The sequence below is a fragment of the Oncorhynchus clarkii genome, chromosome 26, assembly GCF_045791955.1.
Source record: "Oncorhynchus clarkii lewisi isolate Uvic-CL-2024 chromosome 26, UVic_Ocla_1.0, whole genome shotgun sequence".
NCBI lineage: Eukaryota > Metazoa > Chordata > Actinopteri > Salmoniformes > Salmonidae > Oncorhynchus > Oncorhynchus clarkii.
Genome location: NC_092172.1, coordinates 2560828 through 2581057, shown reverse-complemented (window position 1 = coordinate 2581057; position 20230 = coordinate 2560828). Strand labels below are relative to the sequence as shown.

General features: G+C 42.4%; 1 protein-coding gene across 1 annotated transcript in view; it reads left to right on the top strand.

The window, feature by feature from the left end:
• The window catches only part of LOC139384764 (MAM domain-containing glycosylphosphatidylinositol anchor protein 1-like), a 369693-nt gene that overhangs the window by 120051 nt on the left and 229412 nt on the right, over positions 1-20230 (top strand). The window contains exon 4 of the mRNA XM_071129638.1: positions 2939-3113. Coding sequence (XP_070985739.1) covers positions 2939-3113 — 175 coding nt within the window. The remainder of the gene's footprint in view (positions 1-2938; positions 3114-20230) is intronic.

The following is a 20230-nucleotide window of genomic DNA, read 5'->3' as shown; positions in this document are numbered from 1 at the left end:
TGTCACGTGATCCTCAACACAGTGGCCTCTCAGGGGTGCGTGCTCAGTCCCCTCCTGTACTCCCTGTTCACTCATGACTGCATGGCCAAGCATGACTCCAACACCATCATTAAGTTTGACAAAGACACAATAGTGGTAGGCCTGATCACCGACAAACATGAGACAGCCTATAGTGAGGAGGTCAGAGACCTGGGAGTGTGGTGCCAGGATAACAACCTCTCCCTCAACATTATCAAGACAAAGATGATTGTGGACTAAAGAAAAAGGAGGACCGAGCACGCCCCCATTCTCATCGACCGGGCTGTAGTGGAGCAGGTTGACAGCTTCAAGTTCCTTGGTGTCCACATCACCAACAAACTATTATGATCCAAACACAACTATTGCCCCTCAAGAGACTGAAAAGATTTTGCATGTGTCCTCAGATCTTCAAAAGGTTCTACAGCTGCACCATCGAGAGCATCACCGCCTGGAATGGCAACTGCTCGGCCTCTGACTGCTAGGCACTACATAGTGCTAATGGCCCAGTACATCACTGGGGCCAAGCTTCCTGCCATCCAGGACCTCTATACCAGGCTATACCAGTGTCCGAGGAAGGCCCTAAAAATTGTCAAAGACTCCAGCCGCCCTAGTCATAGACTGTTCTCTCTGCTACCGCACAGCAAGCGGTACCGGAGCACCAAGTCTAGGTCCAAGAGGCTTCTAAACAGCTTCTACCCCCAATTAATCAAATGGCTGCCCAGACTATTTGCATTGCCCCCCCCCCCCCCCCCCCTATTTTACGCTGCTGCTAATCTGTTATTATCGGCACATATTCACTTTAATAACTCTACCTACATGTACCTTTTACCTCGACTAACCGGTGATCATTGACTCTATACCGGTACCCCCATATTTAGTCTCGCTATTGTTTTTTTTACTGCTGCTCTTTAACTACTTATTACTTTTATTTCTTATTTGTATTTTTTACAACTGCATTGTTAGTTAGGGGCTTGTAAGTAAACATTTCACTGTCATTTCACTGTCAATTTGATTATCCGTGTCGTTCAGCTGTTAATGTCTCGTTGGTAGGATAGTCTTGATCAGAGCTCATCCGTTTTGTTATCCAATGATTGCACGTTGGCTAATTGGACTGATGGTAGAGGTGGGTTACCCACTCGCCGTCGGATTCTTACAAGGCACCCCAACCTGCATCTCAGTCTCTTCTTCCTGTGAATGACAGGGATTTGGGACATGTCCGGTGTCTATAGTAAATCCTTCGCGTCTGACTCGTTAAAGATAAAAATCTTTGTCCAGTACGAGGTGAGTAATCGCTGTCCTGATATACAGAAGCTTTTTTCGGTCATCAGATAAGGTGAAAAAACAGACAATAGCATCATTGGTTAGGAGCACGTAAAACGGCAGCCATCTCCTACAGAGCCATCTCTACAGTCTGTAACCCAAATGGCACTCCTGTTGACCAGGTGTGCATTATAAATTGTATTTAGTCAACCAGGTCAAGGTTATACCATCGTACCATGGTAGACAGATCGACTCGTCTTTATCATTGGTTCATCAGGTATACACACACATAAAGAGCACAGCCACACACACGCACTCAGTCACTAACCATCGACAGTACACACACATACACAAACCATTGAGTCAGTAATTATTGACAACAGGGTCCCACACCTAATTCCTAACCTTCCCCTCCTTGTCCGATCAATGAGAAACAGCTGTCTCCATATGCGCAGACAAACAAACCTGAATAAACAACGAGTGTTTAAAAGTGCCCCAGCTAATCCTATAATCCCAAGTGTGCATTGTAATTTACACATCCCAAATGGCACCCTATGCCCTATTTAGTGCACTATTTTTTGCACTAATAGTGCACACTGGTATTCCATAGGGCTCTGGTCAAAAGGCATGCACTAAATAGGGAATAGGGTGCCATTTGGGATGCTACAGCCTACACATCCCCTGTTCCTCAGTCTAGTGCTATGCTATTATATCCCAGCTCACACTGTTATCAGGAATGACCTCTCTGATAGTAGGAGGATGAAGTTAATTGTCCTGTAGAGGTTGATATGAAAGTGTTTAATGAGCCTTTAATTGGTATTAGTTTGTTTAATTGACATTGATCTTTGTCATAGTGTTGAGCAAAGATCAACGTATAGAGGTGGTGGGTTTTTATAGGCTCTTGATTGTCTTTTTTTACTCAAAAGAGCTTGGTTTTTAGCATGAAAAGCAGTAAACAAACTGAACAAAGTGCAGAATGGATAATACAGTGAAGGATGCCAATTTAAACATACCCTCTGTGTCTACACTCTTAGAATAAAGGGTTCTCCGGGTGTTCCCATAGCAGAACCCTTTTTGGTTCCAGGTAGAGCCTTCTATGGCAAGGGTTCTACATAGAGCCCAAAAGGGTTCTTATACCTGGATCCAAAAATGGTTCTACAAAGGGTTCTCCTATGAGGACATCCAAAGAACCCTTTTCCCTTTTAGGTTCAAGATGTATTAAGGTAATATCTCCATTTCTATCTTTGTCTGGAGAAAGGCCCCTAGGCCGAAAAGTGGACTGCTATGTCCACCAGAGCACCGTACACTTTTGCCCCCCGTCTCCCAGATGTCAATACCTTCAAAGCGCTTCTCGTTTCAGATATTTTATTGGGAAGCATATAATACATACAATTAAACAGTGACAGGATTTTGTTTTATACAGAAGAAAATAAACATAGGATGAATAAATAAAATAAGTACATCAAAAATGGTATGCAGAGAAAAGGAAAAATCCCATGACAGACAACCAAAAGCCAATTCTTTTCAAATTTGGTCATTTGGGAGAAGCACTGTAGAAAGGTTATAGATCAACGTTTTTGGCTGGGTATAGTATATATTAACTCTATAGTATACTATACTCTCAGCCTAACTAACCAACTCAATCCCTTGCCCCCTGCAGGTGCGGTGGACAAAGACAGCAGGCAGCGCCTCTGACAAGTTCCAGGAGACGTCCATCTACAACGAGACGCTGCGCATCGAGGGCATTCAGCGGGTGCAGGGCGGCCGCTACTACTGCAAGGCTGACAACGGGGTGGGGGTGGCTGCCATCAAGTCCATCCGGGTAGACGTGCAGTGTAAGTCGGCAGGGAACGCCGCGATCGATCCCTCCACTGCCCCCCCCAAACCATTCCCAGAATGAGTCATTCTCAGAATTTATGTCTGGTATTTGGAAGGAACTTGGCAGGAAAATGGTGGCAAATTTCTAAATGGGAATAAGCTCTCTGGGAGTATCTGTTAGGGATATTTAGATGGTAAAAGGGGTGGAGGTTTTGATATAGAAGTTGTTAGCTTTGGGTGGGAAAACTTCAAAGGGACTTGGGCACGTGTCAAACTCATTTCACGGAGGGCTGAGTGTCTTCGGGTTATTGCTCCTCCCTTGTACTTGATTGATAAATTAAGGTCACTACTTAGGATGGAACTCCCCTAACCTGGTTGTCTAGGACATATATATAGAGAAAGATTTTATTTTAAACAGGAGACACTAGGCCCTCCATTGAATGGGTTTGACACCCCTGTACTAGGCTGTTTGTAGGGTAAAAGTTAGTTGGGTAGAAGGGATATTTCCTTTGACTGTTCTAGTCATAGGAGAGGAGAAAAGAAGAAGATAAAAATATGGATATTCCTGGAGAGGCTAGCAGTGGCGGGATCTAAAGGAGAGCATGGGAGAGTTTGTCCAGGTGGCACGTGGCCACCCTGTGAACGGGGCCTCGTGCTGCTGCCTGTTGCCGCCGACCCACTGTCCCCCTGAGTCAGGGGCCAGGTCAGGGCCCTCAGCCAGTCTTGGTATAGTGCCCCCTACTGCATTGCACAGATGTGATATCTCTAAATCCCTTTAACATTATCCAGACCTGCCATTCACCCCAATTACAGCACAGGATCAGGATAGGCACACATTATTTTTTAACCTTTGTGCTCTTTGACATTGTACATAATGTTTTCCCTACTATTACCTTGTCCATCATCCTTCAACAAAAAGCATCACAAAGATCCTATTCCGCTATTGCCAGCTAGGTCTGTATTTTAGTCTTCTGGTCCTCGGAGGGCGGTAATTGCAGGGCGAGTGAACAGAGAGAGCTGCGGTGCTGACAGGGGAGGCAGAGGGTAACCAGTAGTGACGTGTGACGCTTGTTCAATTTTCCCTCCCCGCCGCACCTCAGTGTGCTCGCCGGGTGACTTTGGAAGTGAGGGAGAGAAAGAGAGGCAGTAATTAGAGTGAGCAAGAGGGCCGGCAGGCAGCGGAGAGCCTCCACCTCTCCTCCTCTTCTGCCACCCTTACCCCCCTCTTTTTCTACACCTTGGTCTTATGGTGTGCAGAGAGGGTGGGGGAGAGGAAAGGGGATCCAGGCATTGTGGGACTGAGGGGGGTGGGGGGGGGTGGAGTTAAGAGAGAAATGGCAGATATAGAAAGGCACGGAGTAAAGAAGTGAGAGAGAGAGAAAGAGAGGGACACAGAGGGAGACAGAGAAAAAAAAGAGAGCGAAAGAGAGGAGACAGACACAGACCAAGACAGAAGAGAGTCAAGGTGAACCAGGGGGTAGGTCTGGTTTCAGGTCTCCTTTGGGAACAGTAGACAGCTGGATATCATGGGCCATAATATCATGTCCCCACAGTCAGTGAAGGAGAGAGATGGAGAGCAAAAGGAGGGTAGAGGGTTCCGAGACAGGAGGGAGAGAGAGCATAGAAAGAGAGAGAGAAATGCCTTAGAAAATCCACACGCTCTCTTTTCTCAGCTCTGGCCAATTTAATCCCTTTGCGACATCTGTTTACAGTTATCTTTTTGAAGTTATGAGCCAGATACTTTTTCTCACTGCTGCCTCACTGCAAGGTTTGTTTGACATCATTTCACGTGCTACCTACAGGAGTTTAAAGAGATACTTGGATTTTGGCAATTGAGCCCAACCCTGCATACTAGCCATGTCTCACACCCTCTCTCTCCTTCTGTGACTGCATGCACATGTGTGAGTTTGTGTGTGTGAGTGTAAGGTTGCATGTTTGTTTGTGTGACACAGGTCAGCACGAGGTTAAAGGGATACTTCAGGATTTTGGCAATGCCCCAAACAATCAAGCATACACGCACACACACATGCTCACAAACTGACATATGCTCACGCAGTCACAGAAAGAGAGAGCGAGGGTGTGAGACATGGCTAGCATGCAGGGTTGGGCTCAATTCAGAATTTTGGAATTGAATCCCATTCAACTCACAAGTTGAAATTCGCATTGAATTGGCCACACCCCACAGGATGTAGAATTTGAGTTTGAGTGACAGGAAGTATAATTTAATTCAGTGCAATTCATAGAAATTATACTCAGTCATAGAACATGAAAGAGAATATATCACTTTTCTCTGGAAACAATGTTCATATACTCCTTTAACCTCGGTGCTTAGAATAGTCAATTATTTTTCCACCAACCACTTAATTTGTTTGGCTTCTTTTTGAAGGCCTCACGATCAACATGATCCTACACTAATGCATTCTGTGAAATGTAGTATTTTTCCAATATTTAACTAAATGTAAGTGATTAATGAAATATAATATTTGCATACAGGTTTTGGTTTTGTTTGTCCTGAAAATATATATATTTTTAAATAGGAACACAAGTCTTTATAAATAATGTTTGCAGATCGCGAAGAACAGCAGGAGAGATAAATACTCATTTAGAGGAAGGGAAGGAAGTATAAAAACAAAATTGGAGGGAGTAAGCTAAATTAGACTAGCTCTGAGGGAGGAGAGTCCACTGAGAGTGATATAATACTAGCGGTTAAATCAAAATAACCTATACAATTATCAAACTATCGATCAAGAAATTGTTTCTTATACTGTATGCCCCTGCCGGTGTAGTTAAATCCACCTAGAAACAAATATGTTCCACTGTGTTTTAGTACAAGTTCACTTTGTTAATGTACACAAACGTACACCAAAATGTAGAGCAGACAGGCGTCCATGTTTACAAACGCCATCATTGTTCACGAAATCTCAATTAACCTTAATTGACAGACACCTCATTATCATTGACCTCTCACCTCTGACTTTCCATGCAATGTCAGTTGATGGCTGGCTGAACCTTGACCTTTGGCACTTTGACCAGCGAGACAATGGGCCAGTGGGCGGGCGGGAGTTTAACTTGTTGCCTCTACTGTTGGATGGACTTGGTTCAGGGACCCATGCTAAAACACCCTATAGCGCTTCCTACCTTAGCATAGCCCTCTCCAAAGACCCACCGGAGGATCCACACAGGTAAGGGGGTCTTGGAGGCAGGGTATCCAGGGATAGGATGGGGAAAGGAGGGAGGCGGTCATGCTGTGGTGGTAGTGGTGGTTCTATGGGGAAAGTTATGGCTTGTGGTATGTGGGTTGGTGTACGCCGATGAATACTAGCCTTCTAGAATTGTTGAATATAGTCCCATTATGGTACTGTACTATGGTCTGTAAGGATGAAATGAGGATAAACAATTTGTCATGTCAATACTGTGACCTGGAATGAATCCTGTAGCACTCACACCTAGTGAGCATCGGATGATCATCATATGTAGGCACTCACTCGGTGAGTGTTATTACATGTAACCTGAGAAAAGGTCTTCGCTAGCATGTTAGCTCTCATGTGTGTTGTTGCCTGGGTTGAGCACCAACTCCGGCCTGTCCCTGGTCGCTAGTAGTTGGCGTCACACTCATCCTCCGCACACACACACGCATGCACACAAACACACGATAGCAAGAGGCACAGACCGTGGCACAGAATGGGAATGAGCAAGCCAATCACATTGTGATCTCCTTAGAACTGTGTGTGGGTGGGCACACCTAGGCTGGCGAACACACACGCACAGAAAAACACATAAGGACACAACAACAGATACAAGGAATTCCATGCTCTCTCACACAAAGTCCAGTGGCCAATCCTAAATTGCTGTCCACTCTCCGTAGTGTGTGTGTGTGCCACCTCCCCCCATGCTTGCAAGTATGTGTGTGTATGAGGGAGAGAGGGAAAGTAGAGGAGGTAGCGAACATAAGCTCTGACCTTTCGGTCTGAGCCAGGCTTCGGCTCTCTGAATCATGAACCAACCAGTAAAAAAAGAATTGCTGTCAAAACTTCTCATCTCTGTCCTCTCTCTCTACTTCTCTCTACCCCTTTTTCTGTCAGGCTGTATGACTGTCTCTTTCCTCTTTCTCTCTTTACCCCTTCTTTCTCTCCTCTCTTTCTGTCTCATGTTCTCCTCTGTATCTCTTTCTCTACAGATTGTTTGCTGGAAATGTTTGGATACATGATAGCCAATTAGAGCATAGTATTGGAGGGTATGGGAGCTAGGGGGGCTTAAGGGTAGGGAGAGGCAGGTACAGTGCCTTGCGAAAGTATTCGGCCACATTTCAGGCTTCAAACATAAAGATATAAAACTGTATTTTTTTGTGAAGAATCAACAACAAGTGGGACACAATCATGAAGTGGAACGACATTTATTGGATATTTCAAACTTTTTTAACAAATCAAAAACTGAAAAATTGGGCGTGCAAAATTATTCAGCCTCTTTACTTTCAGTGCAGCAAACTCTCTCCAGAAGTTCAGTGAGGATCTCTGAATGATCCAATGTTGACCTAAATGACTAATGATGATAAATACAATCCACCTGTGTGTAATCAAGTCTCCGTATAAATGCACCTGCACTGTGATAGTCTCAGATGTCCGTTAAAAGCACAGAGAGCATCATGAAGAACAAGGAACACACCAGGCAGGTCCGAGATACTGTTGTGAAGAAGTTTAAAGCCGGATTTGGATGCAAAACGATTTCCCAAGCTTTACACATCCCAAGGAGCACTGTGCAAGCGATAATATTGAAATGGAAGGAGTATCAGACCACTGCAAATCTACCAAGACCTGGCCGTCCCTCTAAACTTTCAGCTCATACAAGGAGAAGACTGATCAGAGATGCAGCCAAGAGGCCCATGATCACTCTGGATGAACTGCAGAGATCTACAGCTGAGGTGGGAGACTCTGTCCATAGGACAACAATCAGTCGTATATTGCACAAATCTGTCCTTTATGGAAGAGTGGCAAGAAGAAAGCCATTTCTTAAAGATATCCATAAAAAGTGTTGTTTAAAGTTTGCCACAAGCCACCTGGGAGACACACCAAACATGTGGAAGAAGGTGCTCTGGTCAGATGAAACCAAAATTGAACTTTTTGGCAACAATGCAAAATGTTATGTTTGGCGTAAAAGCAACACAGCTCATCACCCTGAACACACCATCACCACTGTCAAACATGGTGGTGGCAGCATCATGGTTTGGGCCTGCTTTTCTTCAGCAGGGACAGGGAAGATGGTTAAAATTGATGGGAAGATGGATGGAGCCAAATACAGGACCATTCTGGATGAAAACCTGATGGAGTCTGCAAAAGACCTGAGACTGGGATGGAGATTTGTCTTCCAACAAGACAATGATCCAAAACATAAAGCAAAATCTACAATGGAATGGTTCAAAAATAAACATATCCAGTTGTTAGAATGGCCAAGTCAAAGTCCAGACCTGAATCCAATCGAGAATCTGTGGAAAGAACTGAAAACTGCTGTTCACAAATGCTCTCCATCCAACCTCACTGAGCTCGAGCTGTTTTGCAAGGAAGAATGGGAAAAAATGTCAGTCTCTCGATGTGCAAAACCGATAGAGACATACCCCAAGCGACTTACAGCTGTAATCGCAGCAAAAGGTGGCGCTACAAAGTATTAACTTAAGGGGGCTGAATAATTTTGCACGCCCAATTTTTCAGTTTTTGATTTGTTAAAAAAGTTTGAAATATCCAATAAATGTCGTTCCACTTCATGATTGTGTCCCACTTGTTGTTGATTCTTCACAAAAAATACAGTTTTATATCTTTATGTTTGAAGCCTGAAATGTGGCAAAAGGTCGCAAAGTTCAAGGGGGCCGAATACTTTCGCAAGGCACTGTATAAGAGTGTAAGAAAAACGGATGAGTTGAGCTATGGGAAGTATATACCCTCACTTATTACCAGTGTGGCATTTTTTTAATATTTTTTTTTTGTGAGACCTGACCAATTTCAGATAGAAATGGGAGATACAGTAGATCTCTCATTCTCATTGAAAGCAAGTCTGATAAGAGATCGATCCTTTCTATGTGCTATTTCTATGTTTCCCTCTTTTGTTTCTGCTTCTTTTTTACTGTCGGTTTTATACTGTACTTCTGCTTAAAATACAAAATGTTTGGTTATTGAAAAATATATTTCATATGCATCGGTTTAGATGGTACAATGATTATTTTGGGTCATTTTAGATTTTTTGAAATGAGGAAATGGCAGAGCATATTGCACCTCCCATAGGGAGAATGTCAACAAAGAAGAGAGACAGGATAAATAAAAGTCCCAGTCAGACAATATAACATTATGCAACTTTTACATTATGAAACACCTTCATAAAACTTTGTGGGAGACAATTTATTTTACACAGTGATTCAGTCACAACACACAACCTCACTAACTGAAAGCAATCCGTTCTTGGCAAGACAGCACAAACAGATCTGGAACCAGGCTAGCTATATCTCTGATTTCCTCTGAAGTGCCTTTGAGTTGAAAAGTGACTCACAAACTCTACTACATGTCCAGTCTTCTGTGAAAGCGGCAAATGTTCAGTGACTCTTGCCCTAAGGTGTGTTACGAATCCGACAGCTTCCCTCTGTTTTGTAACGACACTGTTCTTTTATGCCAATCTCAAACTCAGCCCAACACAGAGGATGTGCTGCAGGGTTCAAATGTGAGTGGAGGAGGTTGAGAAGGTGACAGGCTGCTTGCATGTCTTGTTGGGTATGTATGGGTGTATGAGCTGAATGTTGTTTGATTATGCTGACAATCTGGAATTTTTGTCGGCCTTGATTGCATCATTACATTGTCCCGCCATGTGAACTCAGCCCTGTGTGTGTGACACTGTGTGTATGTGCTTTTCTTGTGTGTAAGCGCGTACCTCTAAATGTGTATACCACTTTCTGTGTGTGTGTGTGTGTGTGTGTGTACCAATTTCTGTCTGTGTGTGTGTAGCCAAGCAACTCGCCGTCGATGCCTCCCATGAGTTCCCGACACACGGCCAATGCGCCAAGGCCAAAGCCTCCAATAAATAAACACACACACACACACACACTGAGACAAGGTCGAGTCTAGCGTATGAGGGAGCCATGAATCCATGAGAGCTTTGTTGCACTTACCTCCCACTCTGAGGCTTCTGCCATTGTCAGATAGAATAGCGGTGCACTGTACCGTAGCTTCGCACAGCCAGCTTAGCTGTGTTTTTGTACACACTGAAGAATAGCAACAGGGACGGCTCTTGCCTTTTGGGGGCCCCAAGCATGACTTGGTTGGGGGGGTCCCCACTAGGCAAAACATTTTAGTAGCCCTCCTCGACGCGTTTGATCATATTTTCTGCAATTATACACATTTTGTCATGGGGTGTAGGATTTTTTTGTTTGTTGCAATTTTAAAACAAATTTCCTGCAATTCTCACCATTTTGCCATGGGGTGGAGATAAATGAGTGCATGTTAAAGCTATTTGATAGTGTCTTCAGAAAGTATTCATACCCATTAACTTATTGCACATTTTGTTGTGTTACAGCCTGAATTCAAAATGCATTCAATCAACTTTTTTCTCACCCATGACAAAGTGTAAACTTGGTTTTAGAAATGGTTGTACATTTATTGAAAATTAAATACAGACATTTCACTTACATAAGTATTCACACCCCTAAGTCAACACCTTTAGCAGCAATTACAACTGTGAGTCTTTCTGGGTTAGTCTCTAAAAGCTTTGCACACCCGGATTGTATAATATTTGCACAAAATATTTTTTTAAAGTTAGTTGTTGATCATTGCTAGACAGCCATTTTCATGTCTTGCCATAGATTTTCAAGACAATTTAAGTCAACTGTAACTAGACCACTCAGGAACATTCAATGTCCTCTTGGTAAGCAAATCTAGTGTACTGTATACTTCGCCTTGTGTTTAAGGTTATACTCCTGCTTTAAGGTGAATTTGTTTCCCAGCGTCTTTTGGAAAGCAAACTGAACCAGGTTTTCCTCTAGGATTTTGTCTGTGCTTAGCTCTATTCCTTTTCTTTTTAGAAGAAAAAACCTCCCTATTCCTTGCCGATGACAAGCATACCCATTACATGATGCTGCCAACACCATGCTTGAAAATATAAAGAGGGCTACTCAGTGATGTGTTGGATTTGCACCAAACATAACACTTTGTATTCAGGACATAGTCAATTTCTTTGCTACATGTTTTGCAGTTTTACTTTACTGCCTCATTGCAAAAACATATGTGTTCTGTACAGGCTTACTTCTTTTCATTATGTTTGTTAGGTTAGTATTGTGGAGTAACTACAATGTTGTTGATCAGTTCTCATATCCCAGCCATTAAACTCTGTATCTGTTTTAAAGTCAACACTGGCCTCATGGTGAAATCCCTGAGTGGTTTCCTTCCTCTCTGGCAACTGAGTTAGGAAGGACTCCTGTATCTTTGTAGTGACTGGGTGAATTGATACACAATCCAATGTAGTTCATAACTTCACCATGCTCAAAGAGATATTCAATGCCTGCTTTTTGTATTTTTACCCATCTATCAATAGGTTCCCGTCTTTGCGAGGCATTAGAAAACCTCCCTGGTCTGTGGTGTTGAATCTGCGTTTGAAGTTCACTGCTCAACTGAGGGACCTTACAGATATTTGTATGTGTGGGGTACAGAGATGAGGTAGTCATTCAGAATCATATTGTTAAACATTATTATTGCATACAGTCATGCAACTTATTAAGTAAATGTTCACTCTTGAACTTATTTAGGCTTACCCTAAAAAACGGTGTTTAACACTCAAGACATTTCAGCTTTTTGTTTTTATTAAATTTGCAAAAATGTCTAAAAACATAATTCTACGTTGACCTGCCTACACACAACTATGGGATATTGACTGGCCAGTGACACAACATCTCAATTTAGTATACATTTTAAATGCAGGCTGGTAACACAGCAACATGTGGAAAAAGTCAAGGAGTGTGAATACTTTGATGGCACTGTACTGTATATGATTGAGAATGACTAACAAAAGCAATGTCACGTGCCCGGTTGGTATTCGGCCATGATTTCTAAAAGTTTAGATAGCTGTCTAGACTATTTTCAAATCTTGAAATTGTTAGTTGACATGGCTAATTGAGTGAATGTCAGTGAAAAAGAGAAAAACTGCTGATGCACAATTTAGAAATTGTACCTGGTGTATTCTGCTATTCTTACTCTCCCCAGGAAGTTGAGACTGAGTTCCTTTTTGTGGGGGGTTTGGAGCCCCCTTGAGTCTGGGGGCCCTAAGTGACCGCAATCTGAATAGGACTTGTAGCACCGCTCAGATAGGGTTGTAGCTCTGAAAAGACAGCTGTACGTGAGAGGAAAGCTGTAGCATATATGTCTTGAATGAGCGTGTAGTGTTGTGTGTCGAACTCTGTATATTTACCACCCGTGAAAAAAGTCAGTATTCGACATCCATCCATGTCGGAGGATGTTGGGAGATGACTTGGAAACCGGCCACTAAGGGCTACAGTGAGCGCTGTTACCTTCAAGTAGGTTTCGGTTTTGCTAGGGCGTTGTGGACAAAGAATGGACATAAGTATCTGCCTCTGGTGTCGAAGGCTGCACATCTGAATCCAGCGATAGGAGTTTGAGATTTTTTTTCAGCCTATCCCAAACCTTATCCCTCTCCTGGTATAGGGGACGCTTGCGTCCCACTTGGCCAAATGCCAGGGAAAATGCAGTGCGGCAAATTCAAATAAAATGATATAAAAATTGAACTTTCATTAAATCACATATGTAAGATACTAAATACTTGAGGTAATTTTAAGCGTTAATAATCGATCAAATTGAAGACAGGAAGACAACAAACCAAGCTACTTTTCAAGTCTTGCGCAACTCAACAGTGTTACGCAGTTCCTAGATTGCCGTACTTCTTCTTTGCACAAAATAATAACCTCAATCTAATTCCAAAGACTGGTGACATCCAGTGGAAGCGGTAGAAACTGAAAACAAGTTCCTAAGAAATATCGTTTCCCAATGAGAATTCACTGAACAGACAGAGACCTAAAAAAAAAAAAATCTGAATGGTTAGTCCTCGGGGTTTTGCCTGCTACATAAGTTCTGTTATATTCACAGACATGATTCAAACAGTTTTAGAAACTTCAGAGTGTTTTCTATCCAAATCTACTAATAATATGCATATTACTTTGAAAAAAACTTTGACATTTAAGAAAGATGAAAGAACGTCTAATTCTGACGTGCCAATGTGAGAGCTAGTTGATGTGTACAGCGGTCGGTCTGTGTGTAAGATTGCGCTGTTTTGTCACCGAGAAGGAGAAACATCATACACACACAATGCAGTCATTTTCCATTTGCTCTTCTATTCCCAGTCTGCATAACCTTCCCTCCTTATTCCTCTTTGTTCACTCTGTCCTCTCAGAGCCCCCTCCCCTCCCACACGCACACACTGTGCAGCCATTGAGCATCGTGTTTGAGAGCTGTTTCGGCAAATCACGCGACATATCTCCCACTAATTGGCACCCGACAGGAGCTGGCGAGCATTTTTGCATGCCACCTCTGGTGCCAATCTCACCCCATAACACAACAGCCCCATCACACGCACCCAGAGACACAAAACAAACTGCCATGGCTCCTGGTTTCCTGCCTAGCGACCCAACGTACCTTTCACCCAGGCGGCCCTGATGAAAGTGAAATACTTCCTTAGTTATGGAATTTTCATAGCCGCCTAATAAACAACCCCCAGCCTTGTTAAAGTTATTCGCTTAGTTTAAAAAAAATATATGTCAGTGAGTTCCAGGCTCTGCGTATACAGTTAGCTAATTGTGCTAATGCGAGCTGCACTCGTGTAGCAAAATTAGGAGTTGGTTTAGCCCTCTGTCGACCAATGTGAAGTGCAATGTAGGAAGATTTTAACAAGGAGTGTAGAAAAGATGCAGTGGCATATTAATGGGGTGTGTGCATTAACAATTAGCTAATTGTGCTAACATAAGCTACGCTAATTTAGCAAAATGTGGAGTTGGTTTAGCCCTCTAAGAAATGTTAAGTGCAAAGGGGGTAGTCTCTGGAGTGTGTATGTGTAGGATTTTAATGAGGAATTTATAGGGTGCAGTTTTAGTGGTTTTAGTTTCAGTTTTAGTGGTGTGTGTGTACAGAAACAAGACTGCATGCTGTTGCCATGTGTTGTATATTATATCACTCATATGCACAGAGGAGCTAAGAATGATAAGAATGATAAATAAAATGCTGTATATAGTTCCTTCGGAAAGTATTCAGGCTCCTTGACTTCTACATTTTGTTACATTACAGCCTTATTCTAAAATGTATTAAATTGTCCCCCAATCAATCTACACACAATACCCCATAATTATAAAGCAAAACCAGGTTTAGAAATTGTGGTAATTTATACAAATAAAATAAATGAAATTTCACAAGTATTCATGACCCTTTACTCAATACTTTGTTGAAGCACCTTTGGCAGCGATTACAGCTTCTTGGGTAGGACGCTATAAACTTGGCACACCTGTCTTTGGCGAGTTTCTCCAATTCTTCCTGATCCTCTCAAGCTCTATTAGGCTGGATGGGGATCATTGCTGCACAGCTATTTTCAGGTCTCACCAGAGATGTTCGATCGGGTTCAGGCCCAATGCTCTGGCTGGGTCACTCAAGAACATTGAGACTTGTCCCGGAGCCACTCCTGGCTTCTCTTGGCTGTGCACTTAGGGTCGTTGTCCTGTTGGAAGGGGAACCTTCGTCCTAGTCTGAGGTCCTGAGCGCTCTGGAGCAGGTTATGTAGGATCTCTGTACTTTGCTCTGTTCATCTTTGCCTCGATCCTGACTAGTCTCCAAGTCCCTGCCGCTGAAAAACATCCCCACAGCATGATGCTACCACCACCATGCTTCACCGTAGGGATAGTGCCAGGTTTCTTTCAGATGTGACACTTGGCATTCAGGCTAAATCCAATCTTGTTTTCATCAGACCAGAGAATCTTGTTTCTCGTGGTCCGCGACTCATGGTACACAGCGCGGGAGAACTGATAACTGGTCTGTACAGAAGTATGTTTGTTGGTGCAATATTCACGCAAAAGTTGGATTAAGTTTTGATTGGTTCTTACATGCAAGATAATTGAATTCACAACACCCCTGCCGTCCTAGTCATTTCGCTTCAGTAAAACATAGGTTGTGATTTGTTCAATTCGAAAATGTGATATCCAATCAGCGTAGGACACCACCTTGAAGTCCCCTTCATGATTAACACATTTTACCGAAAACATCAAAAGAGCCTTTCCAGACTGAAGACAGCAGCACTTTGAGTTAGATGGCTATGTTTAGTCTGGCTGACACCTATTGTGTGCATGCATGCTTGTGTTATACAAACATTTGCATTGCACATTATTTTACTGTACATTTCAGCACATGTTGCTCCAATTCATAATAAGAGGTCTCAGGTTCCTTGGTGCTGGCACAGTTTAGTGTGAACCCATTTTTACTCCACTCAACACAAGATTTAATGTTTTCTAGAACACAATCCCAACATGGAAGACCAGGACATTTAAGTATGCTCAAGGTCAGTTTTATTTTAAATTCATGGGTTAACATGGATCGGACCCAGTTTCCCCACAGCAGACTGCATGATTTCCCAGACTGTGTCGACACAATAGAGGGTAACCTTCCCATCAGATAGGTTACCCTCCCCCTGATTGCCTCAGGTAAATATCAGGCATGCAAAAGTGACACTGCAACATACTGCACACTGAATTATTCTGATATGGCACTTCAAACAATATGTTAAATGGCAATACAATGTCACTCTGTTGCTGCAAACCATATGGGACCCACCCTTGGCCCTGCTCTACTCTTCCAACCCCTCTATAAAGACTCTACTGCTACAGTTGAAGTCGGAAGTTTACATACACTTAGGTTGGAGTCATTAAAACTTGTTTTTCAACCACTCCACACATTTCTTTTTAACAAACTATAGTTTGAAGCACGGGGGTTTCAGCATCATGTTGTGGGGGTGCTTTGCTGCAGGAGGGACTGGTGCACTTCACAAAATAGATGGTATCATGAGGGAAGAAAATTATGTGGACACATTGAAGCAACTTCTCAAGACATCAGTCAAGTTAAAGCTTGGTCGTAAATGCGTCTTCCAAATGGAGAATGATTCCAAGCACACTTCCAAAGTTGTGGCAAAATGGCTTAAGGACAACAAAGTCAAGGTATTGGAGTGGCCATCACAAAGCCCTGACCTCAATCCCTTTGAACATTTGTGGGCAGAACTGAAAAAGCGTGTGCGAGCAAGGAGGCCTACAAATCTGATTCAGTTACATCAGCTCTGTCAGGAGGAATGGGTCAAAATTCTCCCAACGTATTGTGGGAAGCTTGTGGAAGGCTACCCGAAATGTTTGACCCAAGTTAAAGGCAATGCTACCGAATACTAATTGAGTGTATGTAAACTTCTGACCTACTGGGAATGTGATAAAAGAAATAACAGATTCTCTCTACTATTATTCTGACATTTCACATTCTTAAAATAAAGTGGTGATCCTAACTGACCTAAGACAGGACATTTTTACTAGGATTAAATGTCAGGAATTGTGAAAAACTGAGTTTAAATGTATTTGGCTAAGGTGTATGTAAATTTCAGACTTCAACTGTATGTGACAAAATAGGGAGGGGGAAAGAGAGATAAGACAACATATAGAGAGGGTGGGGATAGGGTCTAAATTTCCCAACGAGGGCCCAACGAGAACCGTATTCCCATAAAATAAATGTCTCTGTATGGCAATATCCAGATCCGCACAGCCCCCTGTCCTGAAATGCACCTGGTCTGAGACTGCTTGGCAACGCCACGGATGGGCCCACCTCCGGTGCGAAACGAGAGGAAGACAGACTGCAGGGAAACGTGGCGGAGCTAAAGCTCCTAGATGTGCCTTGTACCAATGCCTCACTCGGTCCTCTGCTCTCAGATCAGCTCCACAGCCCCAGTTTGTCATCAGTGCAGCCGCCCACTTCCTCACTTGAATTCATCAGTAAGACTACTCGTCCCGGAGACACTGGTACAGTGCGATCACAGCAAACAGACAAGCCATGGACACTTGCATAGGGGTCCGATCCCCAAGAAGAGACATTCTCCACTCAACTCCCAGCCCCTGAACACCACAAAACACAGGGCTTTTAAAGGAAATTACAGCCAATCCCCAGCTACCTGTCTAATTAGCTCACTCTCTGCAGGTGCGTCTGATCACACCAGCCTCCACCCACTTATCTACCAATCCATCTCGTGACAGTACCAAAGGGGAACACTGTCTCACTGTCAATAACGACACAAAGCAACTCGGCATGAAAGGTATTATGTACCCATTTTCTCCTCTATCCACTACCTTACAGCACCTGAATACAGATCACATGAAGTCTGACAGGACCTTGTGGTCCTTTTGGTATTTATCATAAGGCCACACTGTCGCTGAACAATATTGTCAACAGACATTACTGTTGAAAAGGAAGTAGGTCACTTATTGTCTATGTACCAAATGTCACTATATTTCCTATATAGTTCTGGTCAAAAGTGGGTGACAAAATAGGGTATAGGGTGCTATTTGGGACACAGAGAGTGGGAGGTTAATTTGTTTGGTTGATGCTCTTGAATAGAAGGACTGTCACTTACTTGACCTAATATTTGTTGGGTTGCACAAAATGACATATCTATAATCAATATGTCTATGTCACAAATGGCTCTCTATATTGTGCACTAATTTTGGCCACCTATGGCTCTGGTTAAAAGCAATGCACAACGTGTGGAATAGGGTGCCATTTCTGCGGCAGACAATATAACTACAGAGAATACCGTGGCCCGTTTGAGAGATAAACATCTACTTTATTAAAGGTCTTTATTAAACAGTGGGCTAGTGTTATTGGCAGCTGGAACCTGTCAGAGGATGGTTATATGGCACTGTTGAATTATAATCTTAAATCATAAGAGACAGTTACTCTCAGTATAGTCTTGTGCCACATACCATATTCTTGCATTGTAGATGCATACATGGTTGGGGGTAAGTTAGTTGACTCCCAGTATCATTATCAGTACTTTACTTGCAGTGGCCAGTCTTACACATGGACAGGACCATTTAAGGCGGACTTGCAAGGTATTCAACTCATGTTCCAAGGTGGACATATTGTAGGACCATGTGTCTCCTGTATGGACACAAACATGGTACATGCTCAAAGTGCTTAGTAACAACAACAAAAATGTATTCATGTATGTATATAAATGTATATGTAAATATCTGTATATTTTGTACGTACTCTATTCACTGTGTCTGATTTACCTGTTCATTTGTGGACTTGCTTGCTTAATAAGTTACTATTTCTAGCAACTCAGTTTGCACAGTGCAGTGGTGTAAATATCAGGGTGTTCCTCTAAAGGTTTCTCAGATGAGACAGTTGAGTCTGGTGGTGTGTACTGTACTTATGGGTTGAACCTGTGGTCCATCACTGTACTTGTCAGCACTAGCGGTTCTGCGGTTCTTGTGACAACAATTTTGGACCCCCTCAATGTGGAGTATGAAATAGGTTTTACATAACTAATATTTGCTATTGTTCTTTTTTTTTACATTCGTTATTAGACAGTGAAAACGATGATGATTATGAACATGGTCTTTTGCCTGCTAATGCCTGCAATGCAGTGAAGAAAACGATATGACAACAATAACATCTAATGTAACTGGCCCCTCTAACAGTACAACTGGCCCCAGCTTGGCCCCCCCCAGTTGAAATGGTCTAGAAACATCATTGCTTGTAAAGATATAGACTTATTTAAAATACTATGTGCAATTCCTCACATGGAGAGATGGTCACTTCTGAATCAGGTGTTCTCCATACACGCTCATGTTGAGTTTGATCTAAGGGGTTCTCATATCTATTGCGTCCTTCATAAATATTAAAATATAATACAAATAATATATACAGTACCAGTCAAAAGTTTATACACACCTACTCATTCAAGGGTTTTTCTTTAGGTTTACTATTTCTACATTGTAGAATAATAGTGAAGACATCAAAACTATGAACTAAAAATGTGTTAAACCAATACAAATATATTTTATATTTGAGATTCTTTAAATTCGCCACCCTTTGCCTTGATGACAGCTCAACCAGTTTCATGATGTTTTTTACCAGGAATGCATTTCAATTAACAGGTGTGCCTTGTTAAAAGTCAATTTGTGGAATTTCTTTCCTTCTTAATGTGTTTGAGCCAATCAGTTGTGTTGTGACAAGGTAAGGGTGGTATACAGAAGATAGCCCTATTTGCCAAAATACCAAGTCCATATTATGGAAAGAACAGCTCACATAAGCAAAGAGAAACAACAGTCCATCATTACTTTAAGACAGTTGTTCCCAAACTTTGTATATTCCCATATCACCTTCAAACATTCAACCTCCAGGTGCTCTATAGTTTATACAATACATTTATTAACCATAAGAATGCCTGTGAGTTTGTCATAACCAGGCTCGTGGGAAGTGACAAAGAGCTCTGTTTGGCCCAAAATGTTTGGCCCAAGTTAAATAATTTAAAGGCAATGCTACCGAATACTAATTGAGTGTATGTAAACTTCTGACCTACTGGGAATGTGATGAAATAAATAACAGCTGAAATAAATAATTCTCTCTACTATTATTCTGACATTGCACATTCTTAAAATAAAGTGGTGATCCTAACTGACCGAAAATAGGGAATTTTTTACTGGGATTAAATGTCAGGAATGGTGAAAAACTGTATGCAAACTTCTGACTTCAACTGCCCATATCATTGCATAATGCAGAAAATACACGAGAGTTCAGGGGCCTTGCTTTGACAAAGTTAACCATTTTTACTGTAGTGTCCAAAACGTCTTTCAAGCTGTCAGGCATTCCCTTCGCAGCAAGAGCCTCTCGGTGGATGCTGCAGTGTACACAAGTGGCATTGGGAGCAACTGCTTGCACGCGCGTTACCACTCCAATATGTCTCTCTGTCATGGCTTTTGCACCATCAGTACAGATACCAACACATCTTGACCACCAAAGTCCACAAAGCTCTCCAGTAATTGAAACATATCCGATCCTATTGTTCTGGTTTCCAGTGGTTTGCA